General features: G+C 40.4%; 1 protein-coding gene across 1 annotated transcript; it reads left to right on the top strand.

Moving 5' to 3' along the window:
• Nucleotides 1–1,283: 1,283 nt before the first annotated feature.
• Nucleotides 1,284–16,840, top strand: LTV1 (LTV1 ribosome biogenesis factor). Its single transcript, XM_047770037.1, has 11 exons — nt 1,284–1,464; nt 3,396–3,527; nt 4,845–5,018; nt 8,628–8,715; nt 10,147–10,288; nt 10,649–10,904; nt 13,720–13,847; nt 14,768–14,907; nt 15,460–15,512; nt 16,121–16,321; nt 16,440–16,840. Exons 1-11 carry the CDS (start codon nt 1,462–1,464, stop codon nt 16,548–16,550), a joined length of 1,428 nt encoding a protein of 475 aa, XP_047625993.1. The 5' UTR covers nt 1,284–1,461; the 3' UTR covers nt 16,551–16,840.
• Nucleotides 16,841–25,454: the final 8,614 nt, after the last annotated feature.

The raw sequence follows: 25,454 nt of genomic DNA, 5'->3' as shown, positions 1-25,454 counted from the left end.
CACTTCCCTCTCCCTGAATTCCTGATCCTCAGTAAGTCCACACACCAGGAGAGTGATTCTAAATTAAAACTGTGGGTTCAAGTCCCAAGCTGGGTTCTGGCTAGGTTCAAGTCATGTGCTGTTAGTTTTACTATTGTCTATAAGACTTGAGATAATTCAGGTAAAGTTCCAGAATGTCACTTCATTTAAACAAATATTTATTGAATACACGTGCCAGGCACTATTCTAGGTCCTGAATATAGTTACAGTAGTAAATAAAACAGATAAAAACAAAACAAAGTCTGCACTCATGGAGCTTAATTATAATAAAGTATGTAGCATATAGAGGTGTTCTGTATTATCCTCATTGCAAAGCACTATCCCAAGACAAGTTTAGTTATCCTAATCTGAATTGTTTCTATAATTTTTACTGGAATGAAAATATACTATTTCATAGATATTTACAGTAGTAAAAGGTAGGACATAAAAATAATTCAAGGTAATTCAGATATTGGAAAGACACCAGAAATTGGGAAGGGGAAATACAAATCTGAAGAACCGTCTGCTGATAAAATTTTTGAATGCATTTCCATCCTCTTTTGCCCAAGAAAACCTGAAAGTGCACCAGCACCTGCCTGAAAGCTGGCTAAGGTGTGGTTATAGCCTATTTGCTTAAACTATTTTCAAACATTTGAGGAAGAGCTTGTAAGAGAATTCGTTTCCGCCTAAGATAAGGCATGCAAACACCAAAGAGATTCTGAATGTGTTTTATTAGTTCGAGTGCTTCTACTGTCAACGGGGGCGGGGTTGTTGATTGGGTGTTTAAACGCAGTTCTTTCAAGGGAAAATAAAGACCTAATTAAGCGAACTAGAATAACCAGGCCCCAGGATACTCTGTTGCTAAGGCGACCAGCTCCGCGCCCGCCCTAAAGAGAGGGAACTCGAAATCTCGGTGATCCCGGAGGGTGCCCACCTTCCTTCTGCGTACACATTTCGTGTTTTGTTTTGTTGGGGACAGGTAGGGAATACAACTTTCAAGGGGGATGGTAGTTTCGTGGCTTCTGTCTTCCGCAGAGGGCGCTATAAAAGCAAGGTCTCCCTTTAACCAGCGGCCCCCCCTTTCGCACTTCACCGCAGCACAAACGCCCTCAATTTCCTTCCCGGATTGATTTAATTCTGCCCAGAAAAACCCGACCCTCCCAGCGGAGAGCAGCCCCACCTCCAAATAGCTTCTCGCGATCGTTGCGACGGCCTGAGTTTTGCGTAACTTCCGGTCGCGACCCTTAGCTCCTCAGCGATTGGTCCATTTCCACAGCCTTCTGCGTTACTTCCCGGCCGGTTCCCGGAGCCGCATGTGTGGAGCAGCGTAAAGGCAGGGCTGTAGCTGGACCTCGGTGGCGGTCGGGGTGTACTCTGTTACTTTCTGCCGGACTCCGAGAGTGTGGTAGCCTCCTTTTGGGGTGAGGACCGCGCGGCTGCAGCATGGTAAGCCTCGCAGTCTCCGGGGCGGGCGCTCTGGTTTGGCAGAGGCTAGGCTGGTTCCTCTAGTGCCAGTGGCTGCTGCGGCCTGGGACTTGGGAGGCTGGTATGAATATGGAGGGAAGTTGCTTGCTTCCCGGTGTCACAGTATAGGCTACCCTCACCACTCCGGGCATGCCTTGTAGTTCAGAGTGGGTCTCCCACAAGCAAGCCTCCTTGGGGAGTGGGCAGAACAGAATGAACTATTCTTTACACGCCCCCCCCCCCCCGCCCCCGTCTGCAAACCTGTGACATGCCACACAAACATACCAACCTGTGCTTTCCGGGGTGGGGCAGAGAGTGAGTTGCTAGTCTCTCTGGACTTTGGAGGGTAGGTGTCTGCCCATCTCTTTGCTCTGAGGAAAGAGACAGGAAGGTTGGCCCTGAAGCCAGGCAACTTAGGTAACTGGAGTAATGCTTTTTTATTTTAGAAAACCAAGGTTGGGTAGTGAAATTGTTGCCGAAACTCGGCTCCTGTCCATTGTTGCTGAATACAAACAGGGAGACAGAGTTTTAGGTGAAGGAGAAAAGAAATAGCTTTATTGCTTTGCCAGGCAAAGGAGGGGAGGTTTACAGCAGGCTAATGCCCTAAAGACTGTGCCCCTTTTTGGGAGGGCATAGGAGCTGGTTTTATAGTTTGGGAGTGAAAAATAGGACCACAGGTAAGGATCAGGGTAGATGCAAGCTTTTGTTGTTTTTCAAAGCTGGTAATCTTTCTGGAATGAAGAATCCTTCATTAACATCTTCCATTTGTTGGGGTTATAGTTTTGGGGAGGAGCTCAAAGGTATTGTTATCTGTATTCCTTGAGGAAGGACTGGGACCCTGCTCCAAGTTGTCTCTTGACTGCTCCTCCCTGGCATCTGCATCCACCCCCTTCCCTGATTAGCAACTGTTTGAAGCTACTTTTTGGAACTCAGGAAAGGTCATGGAGGCTGACGCTTATTCCCAAGAACAGGAAATGAGAGACACAGAAAGGTTTGTGTGCCCAGGAGCCACCTGGCCCTACTCGGTTTCTAAACTAGAAGTAGAAAGGATGACGAATCTTATTAAACTTCAGCTGTTGTGTTATGGTTTCACGTAATAGTTGGTACGTGAAATGTGTACCCTGCTTGGAACTTTTCCTCACATTTTTCTGTGGCAGGCTCCTGTTTTTCTGGTTCAGCCTGTCAGGGACCTTCTCCGAGCATCCAGTTTAAAGTAACCCTTGAGGAGTTCCCATTGTGGCTCAGTGGTAATGAACCGAACTAGTATCCATGAGGACGTGGTTTCGATTCCTGGCCACGCTTAGTTGGTTAAGGATCTGGCATTGCTGTGGCTGTGGTATAAACCTGCATCTGCAGCTCCAATTAGACCTCTAGCCTGGGAACTTCCATATGCTGCACATGCGGCCCTAAAAAAAGCCAAAATAAAATAACCCTTGGGTCACTTGCACATCACTGTTTTTTGTTTTTATTGTCAATTTACCTGAAATCATGTTCTTGATGATTGCTTGCTGAGAATAGGAACTTTGATTTTCTCATTGCTGTATTCCCAGCTTCTGTGACAACATCTGGCACAGAATAAGTGCCAATAAAAGTTTGTTGAGGAGTTCCTGCTGTGGTGTAGCTGGTTAAGGATCCTGCATTGCTGCATCTGTGGCCTAGGTAACAGCTGCAGCTGGGATTCAATCCCTGACCCAGGAACTTCCATATGCAGCAGGTTGGGGGTGGGAGTTTGTTGAGGAAAAGTAGCATACATTTTATTGAACACAGTTGATGTTGCCTACCCCGGAAGTACGGGTTTTAAAAAATCTGTTGATACTTCCCATAACTTATTGAAGATGCCTATGTGAATTAGAATATTATTACTCAATGTTCTTTTGTTCTTATTTTCTTATTCTGATTCTTTTTCTTTGAAGCCTCACAGGAAGAAAAGGCCGTTTATAGAGAAGAAGAAAGCTGTATCTTTTCACCTGGTCCACCGGAGCCAACGAGATCCTTTAGCAGCAGATGAGACTGCACCCCAGAGGGTTCTGTTGCCTACACAGAAAGTAGGTCCTGTGTTACAGCCAATTAGTTTGTGGGTGGCCTGTTGATAGTTTTTAATAAATTATGTTGGCCAACTCCTATTCTCACATAACTGTGTTCTTGGAAACAAAATCTGTAATTTAATTTTCAGTAAATATGTTCATTTTTATATCATGCATATCTGTTTTGATTGAGAGGATAATTTACCTTTATTGGAGTTCTTGTTTGTTCGTTTTTATCTTTTTAGGGCCACACCCGTGGCATTTGGAGGTTCCCAGGCTAGGGGTCAGTCAGAGCTGCAGCTGCTGGCCTACACCACAGCCACAGCAACATGGGGTCTGAGCTTTGTCTACGACCTAACCACAGCTTATGGCAATACTGGATCCTGAACCCCCTGAGCAAGGCCAGGGATTGAACCGGCTTCCTCATGGATGCTAGTTGAGTTCGTTACCACCGAGCCACAATGGGAACTACTGGAGATGTTTAAATGAGTAGATCTTGTGAATAATGGAAGATACTTGCTCAACCATCAGCAATAATGTTATATGATGTCATTTAGGGCACAGCCATATGCTTAATCTCTGCTTTCCCTAAGATCCTACCATTTCATAACCTCAGACCACATTTTGTCTCCTGGTCATCTCATGAAATGTAAAACTCATGAATTAGTTTTGGAAAATGCCAGAGAGCCTTTAAAAGATTGACTCGGTAATTTTCGGTCAGAGTACACTTGTTAAATGTGGGTAATGTAAAAGGAAGTGTTGGAACCCTGGCTATATTTAGCTTTTTAGTAAGTCCTGTTTCTGTCGTACACTGAGCAGTTTCTTAGAATATAAATTTAAGAAATTGTACTTAACTTTCAGTGCCCCCAGTCATTTTTTTTTTTTTAATGGCCACACCTGCGGCATATGGAAGTTCCTGAGCCAGTAATTGAATCCGAGCTGCAGCTGCAGTGGTGCTGGATCCTTTAATCCACTGTGCCAGGCAGGGGATCACACCTCTGCAGCAACCTAAGCTGGTGCCATCAGATTCTTAACCCACCACGCCACAGCGGGAACTCCTTAGTGCCCCTCAGTCTTCTAGTCCTCCACATACATGATAGAACAGAATATGTGTGTATGTCTCTTGGCTTGAATTGTTGCACAGAAATGTCTAGTGGAAGGAGGAATTGTTTTTATTCCATTTTAAGTTTATGTGGCATTCTGTGTTTCCTGAGTTTGTCAAGAATTCTTTGTCTCATTCCTATCAGCCCAAGTTTTCATTTGCTCCTGTTCCTAAAGCTGTGCTCATTGGAAGGTTCCTTGGTGCAGGTATTAATTCCATTTTGTTTATTATCCTAGATAAAAGATGAAGAAAGGCGAGCAGAGCAGAGGAAGTATGGCGTGTTCTTTGATGATGACTATGACTACCTGCAGCACCTGAAGGAACCATATGGGCCCTCGGAGCTCATTCCCACAAGTACTTTCAGTGCACTCAACGGGGGAGATGGGAAAGAAGAAACTTCAGTAACTTCAGTAAGACTTTCTAGCAATTTAAGTGAGAGTGTATGAGAGGCGGTGAGTGACGAAACCACCGTTTTTAAATCAGGGTAACCATTTGGGGCAAGAAATGATGCTAGTCTGAATGAAGAGCACAAAGATAAGCCATGCCTTCACTTAAAAACACGTATGTGTGTTCACATACATGCCATCAGGAGAGAGTCACCTGGTTGTCAAAAGAAATGGCTTTTGACAGGGTTAAACTTTTAATTAGTAGATGTGGTCATTATAGATAGCACTTTTCAATAGAAGAAAGGCACCTGACAGTCTGTATGCTAAAGAGTTTAATTATTTTAGCATCATAGCTCTAAGATAGACTTAACTTTTGTGGATGTTCAGATCTTCAGCGCTTGTAGAAGCTGTAGGCAAACTTTAATAGAACCAGTAGATTGAAATGAAATTCCTGTTACTCAGCAAAAATGCAATCTGCTTTAATACCTTATTTTTTAAATATAAATGAGAGCACATGTTTATATGAAATTAGTGCTACTAATTTATGTTTTTCCACTTAATGTTAAGGATGCCCACATTGCATGTCCTTTGTTATTTTGTTTTTAATTTAGTACTAATATAGAGTAAACTTCCCTGTGAAACCTTTATATCACTTGGCATTTAAAAAAAGAAGATGCTAATTAATGTATTGGGTTTATTGACAAAAGAGAAGAGATTAAAAAGGGCACCACTTTCCCCTGCTTCTTACTTTCCAGTCCTGTCATGATCTAGACATTCTTTTCCTTGGGAAAGATGTGATCATAGCTCCTCCAGTCCATACTTACTGCTTAAGGAAAGTCACATGCGTTAGGTTTCAGAGTTGCATACCAAAGAAGAGGTATTGACTACACCTGTTCATTCACTCACTAGGTTGTAGCTTTCTTATGAGGCCACACATCCTACGACTGCATCTCTGTCATAAAAGAACCTACTTCTATAGAACCTTCTTCCAAAAGGCTGTTAGGTCAGTAGTAGGATATTATTTTACTGACTCATTTCCTTCTATGACCCATTGAGGGAGGGGAGGTGGTCCAGTAGTGGCTCAACTTCTTTATCTTATGTAGTAAGAGAAGATGTTTGTTTGTTGTTTTTTAGGGCCCTACATGCAGCATATGGAAGTTCGCAGGCTAGGGGTTGGATTGGAGCTGTAGCTGCCAGCCTACACCACAGCCGCAGCAACACGGGATCCAAGATTCAAGCCACATCTGAGTTGCGTCTGCAACCTTTGCTGCAGTTCATAGCAGTGCTGGATCCTTAACCCATTGAGCGATGCCATGGATCAAATGTGTATTCCCACGGATACCAGTCGAGTTCATTTCCACCGAGCCACAATGGGAACTCCAGTAAACCAGAAATATTGAATGTGCCTTAAAAACAGAAAGTAAAACATGCAGAAAGGCAGTAGAGAAATTAGTAATGTTTGATCAGCCCCTGATTTTCACATGAAGGAAAGCCGATGTCACAGGGGAAAGCAGTTGGACAAACCCCATGTAGTTCAGAACCACCACAACTACTAAAAAAATTAGTATCTAAACTGTAATTATATATATGAGTCTTCTGTATTTATCAGTTTGAAGAATACCTCCAAATTTACAAAAGACAAGCTGATCCTCCCTTTTTTTGGGGGGGGGGGGTTGGAGGGGCACGTCTGTGACATGTGGAAGTCCCTGGGCCAGGGGTTGAACCCATGACACAGCAGCTTTCTGAGCTGCTGTGGTGACAATGCCAGATCCTTAATCCACTGTGCCACAAGAGAACTCCCTTTCCTTTATTTGTTAAGCCCTAGATTTCGAGGATAGATAATCACAAAGGGTATCTTGAAAAAAAACTTTTACAATTTAAAACAAAACTAATGTAACCAAAAATCATTAAACTGTGCATTTTAAGTGGTTGAAGAGTATGGTATGTGAACTATATCTAAGTAAAGCTGTTTGAAAGTAGGATTCTACAGCAGAAAGCCAGGTCTTTGGCCATGTTTATATCACCGAAAAATTCATTTTGGAGGCCATGACAGCCTACTAGATATGCACTCCTGCTCCTCAGTGGCTTCCATTAGAGCATGCTCTACCTGAGCCAGTGAGAGCGTGCACTCGGCTTTGTACCTGTTGCTAGATTGAGGATGGGACAGTGGTGAGGTACGCAGAGAGCACAGAGTCATATTAGCAGCTCTTTGGATGAAAAGATGAAGTTAAAGCATAAAGACCAGTTAGAAAATAAAGCGTCAGCACATGTTGAAGTAGGTTGTAGGGTGTAAAGAATGAGGGGAATTCACACCAAGGAAAGTTGCAGAACACTAATCAAGAAGGGCTTCATGGAGGAGATGGGAACTGAGCTGGCCAGTAAAACTGGGGGTGGGGGGGGTTCCATTGAAAAGAGAAGGACCATTTCAGTCAGAAAGAAGGGACACAAGGTAGTATTGTGGGTCATCGTGGCCAGCACGTGGGTGCTCCATAAATTACTTTGAATTATTCCAGGATGTGAAAAGCTGGACTTAGTTTACATGGAGGTTCCATTATTGAGTAACGGTATGAAATTTAGAGATTAGAGAAGACCTAGATGTTATAGAGCCTTGAAAATTTCAACAGGGGTGAACCTGTTAAAAATTCAGGAAGGTCATGTTGTGAAGTGTTAACAGAGTTTTAATCTGGCCGTGATGTGAAGACTGGACTAAGTAGAAGTTGTGGTCGTCTGTGTCCTGTTAACCACGAATAAGATGGTGTCCAAAGGACAGGTGTGAAGTCACCGTATACAAGAGAGTTCAAAGGGAGATAGCAACAGAGATGGTTTACAACCATCCTGGGATTTAAGACACCAGTTCAGGGAAGGATTGTGCGTTGTCTGTGGTTTAAGGAGGAAAAGATTTTATTTTGAAATTGGAGGAGAGTGGAGTTATGAGACCTGGGTTCCAATCCCAGGGCCTCACTTAACTAGTTTCAGGCAGGTACCTTTCTTAGCTTTTGTTTCTCTAAACATGCAGCTAACTCACACTGTCATGAGGATTAAGTGGAAGAATATACTGAGAAAGCTTTATGAAATATTGCAGGGAGGTTGCTCTTTGAGATAATAATGGAATACGCATGTTTAAAATACCTAACTGGAGCACAAGTGAGAGAGAAAGCAGGATATAGTTGTTTTAGTTTTTTCAGACTGCCGTAACAAACTACCATAAGTTACCACTGGGTGGCTTAAAACAACAGAAATTTATTTTCTCACAATTCTAGAGGCCACAAGTCTGAAACCAGGCTCTCAGCAAGGGTGTTCCTTGGGATCTGTTCATGCCTATCTTGTAGCTCCTGGTGGTAGCCAGCAACCCTTAGTATCTTGTGGGTGTAGTACAGTGCTGCAGTCTGCCTCCATCTTCACAGGCACTCTCCCCTGTGGCTTGTCTTCATGTGGCCTCCTGACAAGGACACAAGTCACTGGATTGGGTCCATTGTCTTCCATAATTAACTGTATCTGTGAGGAGCCTGTTTCCAAATAAGGTCACACTCCGAACTCCTGGGGGGACATGGATTTTGAGGGGCACGTCAACTCAGTATAGAAGTTCATCCGTATTTCTAAATAACCTAACCACTGTGTAACTTCTTTTTCAAGGCCACTGCAATTAAGTTGCCTTCATCAGTGTTTGCATCAGAGTTTGAAGAAGATGTTGGATTGTTAAATAAAGCAGCTCCTGTTTCAGGTGTTTATAATTCTTTTAACTTTTCAAGTGGTTAGAGCTGTGTTTTACAGAAAGACACATGTAGTAATGATAGAGTTTTTCTGTCCCTAATAAAGTGTTGAAATGATTGAGATGTGTTTGAACTCAAATTAGAGCTCATTAGGAAGGGAGGGCTGAGATCAACATCCTTTTCTTGATTGCCATCAAGTTCGTAGTCTTTAAAGTTCCTATTTGGAGAGGAAAGTGGGAAAATTGTTGGGGATCTAGCAGGGGAGTCTTAGCCTTGACCTAACCTCTTACAAAGGAAACTATAGCCAATTAGCCTTATATTCTTGTGCAATCTTGAAAATATTTAGTCTGTTAGCTTTCAGAATTTCTTCCGAGAGTGTAGAAGTATTTTTATAGAGGTGCATTTTACTGTCTTATTTCAGGTGCACCAAAAATTACGTTTGTTTTTTTCAGTGCCAACACTGTGTTTAGAAAAAACACAAAAGTCCTGTTTGATATTTCCTGCTAAATTGCCTTAATTATTGATTAATGCTTGCCATGTAGCATTCGTTCATTAATTCTTCTACAGATTTTTGAGTTGCCAATACGACAGTTTGGGTTAAAGCAGAATAAAGCATATTCTCTAACCTCAAGGAGTTCACCATCCATTGGAAAAGATCGGCATTAAATGGGAGTTTTTGATTATAGTACAGACGTATAAATAATAGTAAGGCACCCCTGGAGGAACTGGGTGTGGTGTCCTAGAGGAAATGATGTCTAGATTGATTCCTTAGGTACAGCTTAGGCAGTGGATGAAGGAGGGTGGGATGGGGAGGAGGGGAGATTCCAGACAGAGGAAACTGCAGAAGAGGAGAACGTGAATGTAGGGCCCTGCACACCTTTTAGCATGCCTGGAAGGATGGTGAGAGTTAATATGAAATGGGGCTGGAGAGTCAAGCACCCTTTTCTCAAGGATGTTGTCATTTTACAGGTGTGAACTTGAAAGTTTTCTTTGGACTCTAAAAGAACAAATTAAACATTGGGATTTATTAAAATCTCAGTCTGAAAAGACAAAGTTTAACAGGCTACAAATACTTAAGAGTTTCTTTTAACAAGGTAGAGTTACTTCTAACAGATGAATTTAAAGTCTCTCATTTCTTCCTGTGGTTAGTAAAAGCTTTGGATTTTGCTAAATAGACACGGCTTAATATTGTAGATCTGTAATGAAAGCTTTTACCAGTGGATGTTGAAACCAGAGGCATTTTTTTTCTTTTTAAAATTTTCTTGGAGTTAACCATCCATCTCTGTGTCTATTTCTGAACTGAAATTTTTTAAGTTTTTCATCGTTTTATCCTCAATACATAGCTAGAATCTGGCGTATAGTAACTACTCAGATTATGTTAGTTAAATGAAGGAATCCTGCTTTCTTGGGAATTATTGCTCAATTTTTTGTTTTCTTTCTAGGACCTCGGCTGGATTTTGATCCTGACATTGTTGCAGCTCTTGATGATGATTTTGATTTTGAGAATCCAGATAATTTGCTTGAAGATGATTTTATTCTTCAGGCTAATAAGCCAACAGAAGAGGAAGAGGGGATGGAGATACAGTACGTGTGGTTTGTTTTGAAGCAGGAATGACTTGACTCTTGGTTTGGTAGGATGGTAGCTACTAGATATTACAGCTGAAAGACACCTTCGAGAGCATTTAGTCTGAGACTTCTGACTGAAGACCGGAAAACGTGAGGCTTGAGGTCTTTACAAACCATCGATAGATGGGGCTAAAGTCCAGGTTGCTTGATTGCGAGTTCATTACTTTTCCAGCCAAATCAGATGGGTCAAGCAGCACAGCTGTTCCTGCCTAAACAAGAATCCTGCCTGAAACACCCTCAAATTTTACTTGTGTAAAGTCACTTGGTTCTGTTGTTTTTCAAGTTGTTTTGACAGTTAATTTATGGCTCTGACTTTAGGAAATCTGATGCGGGAGATGACAGTGAGTGGGAAGATGTGGATGATGAGAAGGAAAACGGTAGTGATGACGATAACTATGACCCTGCCGGCTCATCAGACGAGGATACGTCTGCCCCTGGAAAGCCTCTTGGGGCTGTAGAAAATCACTTGTTTTGGGAAGAGGAAACAAAAAGTCGCTTTACAGATTATTCTATGACATCCTCAGTCATGAGGAGAAATGAACAGCTGACCCTGCATGATGAGAGATTTGAGAAGGTAGGGTCCCCAAATAAGTGGCCTTTTAAGACTAACACGTACAACATTTTATAACGCTTGGAACGGAAAGCTACAACTTTAAGCATTAGGAAAAGCTTATGTCTTTTCCTCAAACAGACCATAAAAGCACCCATTTTAGTTTTGGAAAGAGTGTAAGTCAAAGATGGCTTATCAAACCTCTCGACTCTCCTGTTAGAATTCCGATGTTTTGATTCTGAACCTTTCTGAACACAATCCCTAAGATACACGATTTTCTTCAACCATTGGTCTGAGCATAAACAAAATTCCATTTCTTTTCCCTCCCCCTGAGTGAGGCCTCATGGAGAATAGTCGGGTTTGTTACCACTGACCCACAACGGAACTTCCTCTTTCCATTTTTTTGAGCGGTTTTCTCACTGATATATCCCATGGCATAAAGTGATATCTGGAATAAGCAGGAGTTCAGATTGTTGAGTAAATGATGGAACAAATTCCTTCAAAGTACTTCTAAGATAAAGGTTCTGACTTTGGTGCCTTTTTGCTGAGTACTCATTCCTTCTCTCCAACATATAGGCAAATGGTTAACAGTAACCTCTTCAGGAGTTTAATCACCCCCTGCTTGTTCTTTTACAAAGCCTAGCAGTGTTAATAGCATTTGAATAATATAGTAAATGTCATCTAAACAAGAATGAAATTTATACATTAACAGGAGGCTTTTTAGTTACATGTCTTTTAGCTTGCATAATCAATGAATTTGAAAATATCTGTGAAATATTCTGAAGTGAAGATTCCTGCTTAGCATTTTGTCCTCCAAGCTGAACAGAATAACTGCCTTTCATTTTCATTTTTTAAATTGAAATATAGTTGATATGCAATGTTGTGTAAGATACAGGTACACAATACAGTGTTTCACCACTTTAAAGGTTATACTCCATTTACAGTTATTATAAAATAGTGGCTATATTCCCCATGCTATACAGTATATCCTCTTTTTTTTTCTTTGTCTTTTTGCCATTTCTTGGGCCACTCCTGCGGCATATGGAGGTTCCCAAGCTAGGGGTTGAATCAGAGCTGTAGCCACCAGCCTACACCAGAGCCACAGCAACGCGGGATCCAAGCCGTGTCTGCAACCTACACACAGCTCACAGCAATGCTGGATCCTTAACCCACTGAGCAAGGCCAGGGATTGAACCCTCAACCTCATGGTTCCTAGTCGGATTCGTTAACCACTGAGCCACGACAGGAACTCCAATACATATCCTCATTTTTTACCAGCTAGATTGTGCCTTTTAATCCCCTGCCCCTGCCTTGTCCCAGCCCCACCCCATCGTGTTCTCCCTGCTGGTAACCCCTCTTTCAATATCTGCCATTTAATATGAAAATGACCGCTGACAACACAAAAAGACAATCTACAGGATGGGAGAAAATACTTGCAAATGATATGACTGATAAGGAATTAATAGCCAACATAATGTGAACAACTCATGTAACGCAGCATCAAAAAAAAAAAAAAAAGCAAAAAAAACCCCACCCCAAAACTCTGGAGTTCCCTTGTGTTCTCCATATCTGTGAGTCCGTTTCTTTTTTGTTATATTCACTGGTTTGTTGTTATTTCTTAGGTCCCAAATATAAGTGAATCATAAGGTATTTATCTTTCTCTGACTGACTTATTTCACTTAGCATAATACGGTGCATGTTTATGTTGTTTAAATGGCAAATTTTCATTCTTTTTTATGCCCAAGTAGTATTGCAGTGTGTGTGGTGCATGCAAGCACATACCACATCTCTACACATCTGTTGATGGATATTTAGGTTGTTTCCCTATCTTGACAGTTGTAAACAATACTGCTGTTAAAATATTACGGTGCGTGGATCTTTTCAAGTTAGCATTTTTGTTTGTTTGTTTCTTTTGGATGTATACCTTGGAGTGGGATTGCTAGGTCATATGGTAGTTGTATTTTTAGTTTTTAAAGAAACCTCCATACTGTTTTCCACAGTAGCTGCATCAATTTACATTCCTATCAACAATGTACAAGGGCTCCCTTTTCTTCACTTCCTCATCAACATGGATTTTTTTGTATTCTTTTTGGTGATTCTTTTTTCTGACAGATGTAAGGTGGTATCTCATCTTGGCTTTGGTTTGCATTTCCATGATGATTAGCAGTGTTAAGCGTCTTTTCATGTACTATTGACCACTTGCATTTCCTCTTTGGAAAAATGTCTCTTCCAGTCTTCTGCCTGTTTTTTAATCAAGTAGGTTTTTTTATTTTGGGGTGTTTGTTGTTATTTTTAGGTGTTTTTTTTTTGTTTTTTATTTTTTGCCACACCTGTGGCATGCAGAAGTTCCCGGGCAGGGGATCAAACCCAAGCCACAGCAGCAACCTGAGCTGCTGCAGTGACAGTGCCAGAACCTTGATCTGCTGTGCCCACAAGGAAACTCCAGGGTTTTGGGGTGGGGTTTTTTTGGGTTGTTGTTTTTTTTTTGATTTTGAGTTATATGAGCTGTTCATATTATGTTGGCTATTAATTCCTTATCAGTCATATCATTTGCAAATATTTTCTCCCATCCTGTAGGTTGTCTTTTTGTTTTGTCAGTGGTCATTTTCATATTAAATGGCAGCCTATTTTCAGTCTAGATGTCAAGAGTGCTGAGTAGAATGTCTTCCATCCACATTGTATAGTTTTGGTGCTAACTCCCTAATAATATTTTGATAGTAGTTGTGATCTCATGGTAGTGCTTAAATATTGTGCAGGAGTAAAATTAATGTAACTATAACACCGAAGTGCCATAGTCTTAATGAATACATTCATATTCTCTTTTCTCTTTATATTCAAGTTTTATGAGCAGTATGATGATGATGAAATTGGAGCTCTGGATAATGCTGAATTGGAAGGTTCCATTCAAGTAGATGGCAGTCGCTTAGAGAAAATTTTGAATGACTACTATAAAGAGAAGGCAGAGAAGTATGGTGACTTTTCCTTGATTGCTTGCTTTTTTTCATTTTCAAATAAAGTCTAAATCTAGAAAATTAAATCAGTCAGAATCCATATTTAGAAGATGGTACATTTTCCTTAACCTTTGGCCCACGTTTTGATATAAAGTATTCTGATGCTGACTATACCAGGGGTGGGAATGTACTGAGAACCACTCTCTCAATAGCTTTGATTTAAGAGTCCTGATGGAATAACTGAGAATTAGAGTACAAGGTCACATTCCACATGGAGGATGAGATGGTACTTCTGGCCTCTTTGGCTGAAAAATTATTCTGACTTTTAAGTATGTACACTCTTCATCTTCCTGAAAAGGTGTTCTGAGAAGTAGATCAGAGTTTGTCTCTCTAGCCTGATGAGCATAACTTTCCAGCCACATATTTGGTAAATCATCATCCACATCAAGGTGGTTTCTCTGAGAGAAACTAATGAGGTGTTTACATCTGCTAGAAAGGCCTGATGTTCCGTGATCACTATCATGTGTAGGTCCTCCAGCAGGGCAAGGGCTACATTCTTTGAGTGAATTATTTGAATACTTTGAAGAGGCACGTAGGCTAATGGTTATAATGCTTTAAAAAAGATTATGTTATATAGGAAAGCCGCCGTCTTGTGTGATGTGTTAAAACCTTGCAAGGATGCAGATAAGTTTTTCCTTCCTGTCAGCAGTGTGAATGTCCATACCTGCTGTGGGGGAGAGGCAGGGCTGAGTAGAGCTCATTTTGACAGGAAGTGACAAATGGGGCAAATAAGTTTGTGAATCTAAAAAAAAATACTGTTGTTTCCTTAGCTCTTTTAGTGCAGTTTTGTAACATAGTATAATAATGGGTGGCGTTTTTTTTTCCTCCTTTACCCCCTCATCTGCCTGTCTTCGTTCCTGAAAACTCAACCAAAAGTTGTATAAAACTGAATACTCTTGAACCCTTCGAGGATCAGGGCCTGCCAGTGAATGAACTTGAGGGGTCTGAGGAAGAAGAGATTGTTACTGTAGTTCTTGAAGAAGCCAAAGAGAAGTGGGATTGTGAATCTATATGTAGTAAGTATCTTATTGTCCATTTTACTGCTAAAAGTATGATAGTAATTTTAAAGTAGTGAGTACATCAACTTTTTCAGAAAGAACATATTTCGTAAAAATGATTTGCAAAAAGTAATATTTCTGTTACTAAGTTGTAGACAATTTATTTTTTATTTTTTATTTTTTTGCCTCTTCTAGGGCCACTCCCACAGCATATGGAGGTTACCAGGCTAGGGATTGAATAAGAGCTATAGCCGCTGGTCTACACCAGAGCCACAGCAGCGCAGGATCCGAGCTGCGTCTGCAACCTACACCACAGCTCACAGCAAGCTAGATCCTTAACCCCCTGAGCAAGGCCAGGGATCAAACCTGCAACCTCATGGTTCCTAGTCAGATTCATTAACCACTGAACCATGACCGGAACTCCGAGTTGTAGACAGTTTAAAAGCACAAGAGAGACTCCATTGTTATTTTGAACTATGAAAACACTAAAGTCAAGAGTAAAAATTCAGTGATGTCTCCTGCACTGAAAGTACTTATTCATATATAATTTTGTGTGTGTGTTTTTTTAAGGTACATACTCAAATTTATATAACCATCCACAACTTATCAAGTATCAACCGAAGGTAAGTCCTAGTATCCTGAGCTATTTTGTTTTTAAATTTTATTTATTTATTTTTGGTCATGCTTGCAGCATGCAGAAGTTTGCGGGCCAGGAATGGAACCCGAACCATAGCAGTGATAATGCCGAATCCTTAACCACTAGGCCACCAGGCAATTCCTTGAGTTATTTTATTTACTTTATTTATTTACTTTTTTTTTTTTGCTTTTTAGGGCCACACCCACAACATAGGGAAGTTCCCAGGCCAGGGGTCTAATGGAGCTTCAGCTGCCAGTCTTTGCCACAGCCACAGCAACGTGGGATCCATTGCTGCAACCTATATACCACAGGTCATGGCAATGCCAGATCCCCAACCTTCTGAGTAAGGCCAGGGATTGAATCCACATCTTCATGGATACTAGTCAGATTCATTTCGGCTGTACCACAAAGGGAACTCCTCCATGAGCTATTTTAAATGTACAGTTCAGGAAGTGGGAGTATACAAATTTTTTTCTCACAGTAGCTTTACCCTTTTGTGGCTTTGCAACACCATTATGAAAAGCAACAAAAATGTGCCATTAGCTGTGTTTTAACAGGAATGGAAAATAACCCTAATGGTATTTTATCTTCTAGCCCAAACAAATCCGACTGTCTTCTAAAACAGGAATACCTCTGGATGTCTTACCTAAGAAAGGACTCACAGCAAAGCAAGTTGAACGAATGCAGATGATTAATGACAGTGATCTGCCTAAGGTGTCAACCCAACCACGTTCTAAAAATGAAAGCAAAGAAGATAAAAGAGCAAGAAAACAAGCTATAAAAGAAGAGCGCAGGGTAAAGTAATTCTCTCAGATGTGAGATTTAGATGAGCCAGGTAGTCATGGGGGTTTTCTTTTGCAGTTCCTCTACATCAGTGTGAAGATTTGAATAACATGAATGTCTTCTCGCACAGGAACGGAGAGTGGAGAAGAAAGCTAACAAATTAGCCTTCAAACTGGAGAAGAGAAGGCAGGAGAAAGAGCTTCTGAACTTGAAGAAAAATGTTGAGGGTCTAAAGCTATGACAGCGGAACATTAGGATAAGATGCATTCCTCCTTAAGGGCTCCTTATTACGTTCAGTAATGAAGGAGGATCTTCAAAGAGATAGAGCTGTGTGATCTGCCATTTTTACAGGCAGGTATTGAAAAGAAAACAATACAGTATTTATACCAGCAAGTTTTCTCTGCCAGCTGTCTGGTAAATATGGTAATGTTTTAAAATTTAGTATCATACGCTTACATTTTCTCTGAAATAAATGACTTCATGTACATGAAATGTTTGGATAAATTAAAGGAAATGTCTTCATAACTTAAATGGAATTGATTTGTTCTTCATTTATTTGTATGGGTTGTCCCAGTTGCCTTTTGCAGATGTTCTCAAATATTTCTTTGAAAGCTTTCCACTCCTTTTCAGAAGTTAAGTGGTTTGATTTGCTGTATGTAGAAAAGCAACCAAGTTAAAAACCCAAATTTGAAATAGAGTGGCAAAAAATTTTCCTTGAGAAAGTTTCACTGGTAGGAAACTGTTTGCCCTTGCTGTGTACAAAAGCTTATTTCAAAAGGAAGGTAAAACAATACGGAGGTTGTTGGGAATCAATTACTGGCTGACTTTTTTTTTTTTTTTTTTGGAGTTTAGGAACAGTGAAGACAGGAAACAGCAGAAATAATCAAGAAAACTTCCTTGGCTTCTTTGAGTACCTGGCTTAAAATCAGAAATATTTACTTCAGTTTAAACTAGAAAGTTTGTCTTTTCAACATTATTTAATGCTTGGAACCATTCATACTTGATTTAAAAACATAGTTGAAAACTTTCCCTGTTTTTTGATGAGGTTTTTTTAACTTAACTTTTTTGAGGCTCAAGCAATGACACCATCACAATTGTTAATTATTTGGTAAACTGTGACTTTCTTGCAGCAGGCGAGTTGTTAGTGACCCTTGTTCAGGTGTCCATGACTAATGTGTTGTGATCTGGACTGTCTGGAAAACTGTTGGTCTGAGCTGGGTACCAAATGGCTGAGGCAGAATCATTTTTAGCAGGTGAGCTGCATTTGCTATCTAAAGTATCAGAAAGTGTCTTCATGTATAATTCCTTTATGGCTTTTTCTAAGCTGATAGTTGTTAATCTTGTCCTGTAAATTTTCAATTCTAAATATAAGCAATTATTGTAGAATTTTTTTAAAAGAGTTGTGAAAAACAATAGCATTAGGTACTCTACCAGCATTAATACCAAAAAACTCAGCTGAAAACCTTGTCATTACAGAAGTAGAATGCTGGAGATTATGTATTTAAATGCCAACCTGCAGAAGCAAAGGGCCAAATAATGGTATATGTTGGTGTTGGGAATGTACTAAACCCTCAAGATATTGACCATTTATTTTGGTAGCTCTTTCAATTGAAGGTTCTTAAAACAAGCAAGAATCTTATAGATGTGGAATGGTACTTGAACCTGGTGCTATTCAGGTGCCTGTCTTTGGAGCTTCTAATTTCACCACACCTTACCCTAATGGCTTAAGCGATCATATTACGTATTTTGCAGTCAGGAGAATGTGACTGAAAACTGCTGCTCTGGTAAAGCATGTTATGATTTAGGCTATTTATCCTCCAAATGTAAAGATCCTGATTTTATTCTGTAGAAAAAGTTATTATATAGTATTTTGCATTATTTTGTAACATTTTGGAATATTTATGATGTGAGTCATATGTAAATAATGGTTGGGAACTTAAGCTCCATGCTAAATGTTGGGTGTCCAGAGCAATGAGAGGGTTTTGCCTTCAAGGATGCATTGTCTTAGGAGGCAGGGTGTGTGGAACAAAAATATAACTAGCAATGCCAAGTCACTGTGATAAGTACCTCTTGAAATGAAGATCTCAGTACTTGCTGTTCTCCCTGAAGTGCTCTTGCTACAAATAAATCTTCCTTAAGGATGGTGCTCAGTTGTCACCTCCCCTATAAACTTTTCCATGACCATGTAATTAAAAATAGCACAAATATCCCTCCTCTGCATTCTTATTCTCCTTTCCTGCTTTATGTTCTCCATAGCATCTATTAGTATCTGCAATTTTTCTTGTTTTTCAGTCTCAAACTGAGAGCAGGTTATTTTTGTTTACTGCTTTATCCCTGGGGTCTAGAACAGAGCTTGATATTTGGTAAATGACCACTAAGTAGTATAAAATGAATGGATAATTGGGACAGATATTTCAGAAAGGAATTGCTTAAACTTGGAGAAAAGACTTGCTTAAACTTGGTACAAAAGGGAGCGAAATCATGAAGAATTTGGACCTATTTTGTTTTAAGTACTGGGTGATTGATACATAATTACTTTTTTAGATACTTTATAACTTATTTTACAAGTCAAACTAAGTATCAAAATTATTACTACTTGGGAATATTACCTGTGATGCCTTGTATCCATACCTCCTTTGTGATGTCATCAAATCACCTAAGGTAACAGATAGAACTTCAATTGTCTGTAACTTTCTTGTTGGATTGGATTAGCAAATTTTTTTTTTTTTTTTCTTCTTAGGGCCACATCCATGTGGAAGTTCCCAGGCTAGGGGTTGAATCAGCTGCAGCTGCCAGCATACACCACAACCACAGCAATGCCAGATCCAAGCCGCATCTGTGACCTACACCACAGCTCATGGCAATGCCAAATCCTTAACCCACTGACAGGCCAGGGATCGAACCTACAACCTCTTGGATCCTAGTCGGGCTCATTCACCACTGAGCCACAAAGGGAACCTCTGGATTGTATGTTGACACTAGTATGTTTTATCCAGTTTGTTTCAGTTAAAGGTCAAAAGAAGGTACAATGATCTAATGACCTTTATATATGTGTATTTATATATTACGATTTTTTTTTCATTATAGTTGGTTTACAGTGTTCTATCAATTATCTGCTGAACAGCATGGTGACCCAGTTACACATACATGTACAGATTCTTTTTTCTCACATTATCATGCTCTATCATAGTTCCCAGTGCTACACAGCAGGATCTCATTGCTTATTCATTCCAAAGTTAATAGTCTACATCTATTAACCCCAAGTTCCCAATCCGTCCCATTCCTTCCTCTCCCCCTTGGCATCCACAAGTCTATTCTCCAAGTCCATGATTTTCTTTTCTGTTGACCTTGTAGTTCCATTGTGAAACTTAAAGGGGAATGTATAATAAAACAAACATTACCCACTATTCAAGTTAAGAAGTAGAACAGGTTATTCAAGTTAAGATATAGAACACAGAAGCCACTTGTAGGTTCATCCTCAATTTCAATTCATCCTTTCCCTTGGGTAATTCTTACAAACTATCTAGACTTTTATATTAACCATCACCTGCATGGTATCCCTGTAAACACAATACCTTGTTTAGTTTTGAGCAAATGAGAAGCATAAATCTAGTTCAGGGCAGTATTTGCTACCATTTGATCAAGGCATCCTCTCAAGGATGAGCCAAATAGTCTCTGAGTCTGACTTTAGCTCCTAGAGTTTACAAGAGCCCCATATGGAGATGTCAGTGAGCCAGGTGATGAGTGAGTCCTGGGGACACAAGTCACCACAGTTGGGGCATCCTGTATCTCCTGCCAAAATAGGCTTAGTGGCTGTATGCTCATTTTGTGTTTTCTACTGCTGCACTACTGTGACCTCTGTACATCTCAGGAGTTAGGTGCAGAACCTTGCTGTGGAATGAAGTGAGTGTCCTCAGCTGATCTAGACAATCAGTATGAAGGGAGCCAGATATAGATATAGGACATGCTATTCTCACGTTACAAAGGCAGTGAATATCTAGGTTGTGACAGCCTTCAGCATATCTGTGTCTTTAGTCATAAACCTCGAGTCTGAACTGTTTGCTGTCTAGTTCTGGTGCCCAGCTATTATTCTGGGGATCCCCTTCTTTCCCTCGTGGGTGTTGAATTGCCTATTTACTGTTACTTTTATTCACCTTGTTGTGGAGCATATCCTCCAGTAATTTGGGGTTTTTTTTTTTTTTTTAACTTTTTTTGTCTTTTAGGGCCACACCCACGGCAAATGATGGTTCCCAGGCTAGGGGTCCAATCGGAACTGTAGCTGCTGGCCTACACCACAGCAATGCAGGATCCGAGCCAAATCTGTGACCTACGCCACAGCTTATGGCAGTGCTGGATCCTTAACTGAGCAAGGCCAAGGATGGAACCATTGTCCTCATGGATACTAGTCGTGTTCATTAACCACTGAGCTGCGATGGAACTCCTTCCTCCAATACTTTGTGAGACAGAGTACAGGGGATGTAAATTTTTTGAAAGCTTGCATGTCTGGAATTATATTCTACCCCCCACCATTTGATTGATAGCTTGGCTGGGTATAAAACACCAGGGTGTAGATTATTTTTCCTCAGAAATTTAGAGGATTTCCCTCCATTTAGTTCGATTTTTAGTGAATCTGAAACCATTCTGATTTGTGATACTTTGGTGGGGGTTTTTTTGTTTGTTTTTTTTTGTGTTTGTTTGGTCTTTTGTCTTTTTAGGGCCACATGTGTGACATATGGAGGTTCCCAGGCTAGGGGTCTAATCAGAGCTACAGCTGCCAGCCTACACCACAGCCACAGCAACACCAGATCCAAGCTGCTTCTGTGACCTACACCACAGCTCACGGCAACGCCAGATCCTTAACCCACTGAGAGAGGCCAGGGATCAAACACGCAACCTCGTGGTTCCTAGTTGGACTCATTTCTGCTGTGCCACGAGGGATTCCTGATACTTTGTATGTTACTTTTTTTTCTTCTTTTTTTTTCTTCTCCATGTTGGTAGAATCTCTCCAGTGTTCTGAAATTGTACTATGACAGTGATTGTTACAAATCTGTTTTCATTTGTGCTAGGTCCTCTCAACCAGGAGGCCTGTGTCCTTTGACTTCTGGAAATAGTTTAAAATTATTTTTATATTCTTCATTGCATTTTCTCCTTTTCTCTCCGAATTATTACTTTGGAGTAGGACCTCCTGGATAGGTATTATGTTTTTCTCCATTGCTATGCCATTTTACTATGATTTTTTGGGAGATTTCTCTATAATTGTACCTTCCAACCTTGTATTGAGTTTTTCATTTCTCTTGAAGGCTTTTAAGTTCTAAAGAGCTTTAGCTTTCTCTTTGATTTGCTTTGGGCTTACATACTAGAGACTTTGCCCAGATCTTTGGAAATTCCTGACCATGTTTTAAGATTGGAGGAAGAAATACTGGAAACTGGATGGGTGGCATTTGACGATTTTGAGCTTTTATTGTAGGGTGGTCTGGGTAAGCTGTTTGGGAATCTCTAAAGTCAGTGTCTTTAGATCTTTCCCCATGGAATGATTATATTCCCAGGGAAGCTTTCATTCTGCCTTGAGAATAAGGGTCTGGCAGGCAGAATTTTGAGAGCTAAGTGAAAGAAGGTGGGTGTGGGATATTCTCTGCTTTCAGCATTACTGTTCCTGAGATTAATCACTAGATTATACACACACATATGTATATATGTACATATACAGTTAATCCTCATTAATCATGGGTTCCCTATTTGTAAATTTGTCTACTCACTAAAATTTGTAACCCTAAATTGGTACTCAGGGTGCTCTTGTGTGTTCTCAGACATGCACATGGCAGTTACGAAGTTGAGTCTCCCAACACACACGTTCCCAGCTAAAGCAGGACAAGGTGATGATCTGTCATTCTTGTTTCAGGTCTTATACTATAAACAAGTGTCCTTTTTACAGTCTACTTAATGCCATGCTTTTCATATTTTTGCACTTTTTCTTGATGATTTCACTGTTTAACATGGCTCCCAAGCATAGTGTTGAAAGTCTGTCATCTAGTGTTTCTAAGTGCAAGAAGGCTGTGTTGTGCCTTATGGAGAAAACATATCTGTTAGATAATCGTGCAAGCATGAGTTAGTGTGGTTGGCTGTGAATCCAGTGTTATTGAGTCAATAATATATGTATTTAAACAAGGTGTCTTTAAACAGAAATACACAAAACAAGGTTGTGTGTTGATAGGTTGATTTAAAAAATGTTAACGATCCAGAAGTTCACAGGAGCCTTACTTTGTATTTCCCCTAAGAATAGTGAGTGAGGCAGTGTTTGCTCATTTTGTGCTTGTAGGGACTTATGGAATAAAACTAGCAAAATAATGAGAATCAACCATGTATATGTGTATATAACTGTCTGTATCTGCCTACCCATGCCTTCAGGGGTGCCCTGTGTTGATTCATACACAGACCTCCTCTCTTTCCTTTCTGGAAAGTAGACTTCTGCTATAGCTGGAGAAAGACAATCACCCAGGGGGTGTGGGGTGAAGGGAGGGTTCTAGGAATCTTCCCCTCTCTTTAGAAAACTTTCATCCTGATCCTCCACGTTTTAGCAGTTTCTTCTTCCTCCTCACGTATCCTGTCCCTGTGTCAGAGGTTTATGCTGCTCCAGTGGGTTCTCTGATCTTGATGGTTTCTGCAGTGCAGATCTGGATTGTCGTGTTTGTTCTACTATCAGTTTGGGAAGTGGATTTTGATGAAGTTTTATGTCCTCCAAGTTGGTTGTTATGTCCGTCAGCTTTCCAGATTCCAATTTTTTATTCTTGTTCTCTTTCCCCCCTGTCCTTGTGGTTCTCCATGTTTTTATGTCCGTATACTGTAGCTTTTGGGGGGGGAGCAACAATAAAATTGAGTATTCTCTCTATTGTCCCAACTCAGTCTCAGTTCCCTTTCTTGTTTTATAACTCATGTTCCTGAGACAATAAGTTTTGGCTAGTATGCCACCCCCTTTGCCATAGAGCCCTGGAAGATGTTAATATTGCTAATTGCATGTTCTGGACTGCAAAGGACTTAAGAATTTTTTGACTCACTGACAACTAAGTGAGAAAATGTCTCCCTTTTTCCTTCTCTACAATGCCTTTATAAGGAAATGTGGGTTGGTAGGTGTCTCTACAAAGCATTCTTAACTTCCTGCTCAGAAAGAGAATGTCTCCAAAGAAGACTTACAGATGACCAAAAAACACATGAAAAGATGTTCAGCATCACTTATTACTAGACAAATGCAAATCAAAACCACTCTGAGGTACCATCTTACACCAGGCAGAATGGCCATCATCAAAAAGTCTACAAACAATAAGTGCTGGAGAGGGTGTGGAGAAAAAGGAACTCTATTACACTGTTGGTGGGATTGTAAATTGATGCAACCACTGTGGAAAACAGTATGGAGATTCCTCAGAAAACTAAAAATAGAACTACCATTTGATCCAGCAATCCCACTCCTGGGCATCTATCCAGAGAAAACCATGACTCGAAAAGACACATGTACTCCAAAAAATGCTCATTGCAGCACTATTTGCAATAACCAAGACATGGAAACAGCCTAAATGTCCATCAACAGAGGAGTGGATCAAGATGTGGTACATATACATAATGGAATATTACTCAGCCATTAAAAGGAATGAAATACCAGCATTTTTAGCAACATGGATGGACCTAGAAATTACCATACTAAGTGAAGTCAGCCGTACAATGAGACACCAACATCAAACGCTTTCACTGACGTGGAATCTGAAAAAAAAGGTCAGACAACTTATTTGCAGAATGGATGCTGACTCAGACATTGAAAAACTTAGGATCTCTGGAGGAGACAGTTTGGAGTGGGGGAATGTGCTTGGGTTATGGGTTGGAAATCCTGTGAAATTGGATTGTTATGATCATTATACAACTACAGATGTGATAAATTCATTTGAATAATAAAAAAAAAAGAATGTCTAGTCTCATTCTCATAGTAGAATTTTTTCCAGTTTCATTACAGGCATAATCCTCTCCAGGTTTCTTATAAAATTTTTGAACTGAGATCTTTCTAATGCTTATTTTTTTCATTGTTAATATGCTAAACAAAACTGTTGATCGCTTCCAGATCACTTACTTTCCCTAATTTTAAAAACTGTCTTAAGATTATAAACCAATGTATAAAGACGTTAGCTACTTTAATAGTCTACTGAAACTTTGATTAGAGTTAAGCTAGAAATAGTTAATACTTAGTGGTTTAGAGGTTTAGAGTATTATCTATCAAAAGGATTCTTTTTTAATGTCATTCTTTATTATTATTATTTGACTTTGTAGGGTGCACAAACATATGGAAGTTCCCAGGATAGGGGTCAAAGAGCTGTAGCTGCTGGCCTATGCCACAGCCACAGCAATGCCAGATCCAAGCTGCATCTTCGACCTACACCACAGCACACAGCAACACTGGATCCTTAACCCACTGAGCAAGGCCAGGGATGGAACCTGCATCCTCATGGATACTAGTCGGATTCATTTCCACTGAGCCATGGTGGGAACACCCTTTTGTTCTAATTTTAAAAACAGCAATGCATAATCTTTTTAGAAAAATTGAAAATTTAGACAACTAGTCACCTTTATTCTTACCACTCAGAGGTAATTACAGTATATATGTGTGTGTGTGTAGTGTGTGAGCATACCATGTATATACATATGTATATCCTTCCTGTCTATTTGTAAATACATGAATAAAAATGCATATTAAAATTTTCCATGTTTTTCTCCCACAAAACTTTTTTTTTTTCCTTTTTACAGCTGCGCCTGCAGCATATGGAAGTTCCCAGGCTAGGGGTTGAATTAGAGCTGCAGCTGCTGGCCTACACCACAAGCCTGTGGCAATGCAGGATCCTTAACCCACTGACCAAGGCCAGGGCTCTAACCCTTATCCTCATGGATACCAGTTGGGTTCTTAACCTGCTGAACCACAACAGGAACACCCCACAAAACTTTTTTTTTTTTTTTTGTCTTTTTTGCTATTTCTTGGGCCGCTCCTGCGGCATATGGAGGTTCCCAGGCTAGGGGTCTAATCGGAGCTGTGGCCACCAGCCTACGCCAGAGCCACAGCAACGTGGGATCCAAGCCGCGTCTGCAACCTACACCACAGCTCACGGCAACGCCG

Source organism: Phacochoerus africanus, chromosome 2 (assembly GCF_016906955.1).
Source record: "Phacochoerus africanus isolate WHEZ1 chromosome 2, ROS_Pafr_v1, whole genome shotgun sequence".
In the NCBI taxonomy this organism is placed as follows: Eukaryota; Metazoa; Chordata; class Mammalia; order Artiodactyla; family Suidae; genus Phacochoerus; species Phacochoerus africanus.
Note: the sequence above shows the minus strand (reverse complement) of the source record. Positions and strands in the feature narration are given on the sequence as shown.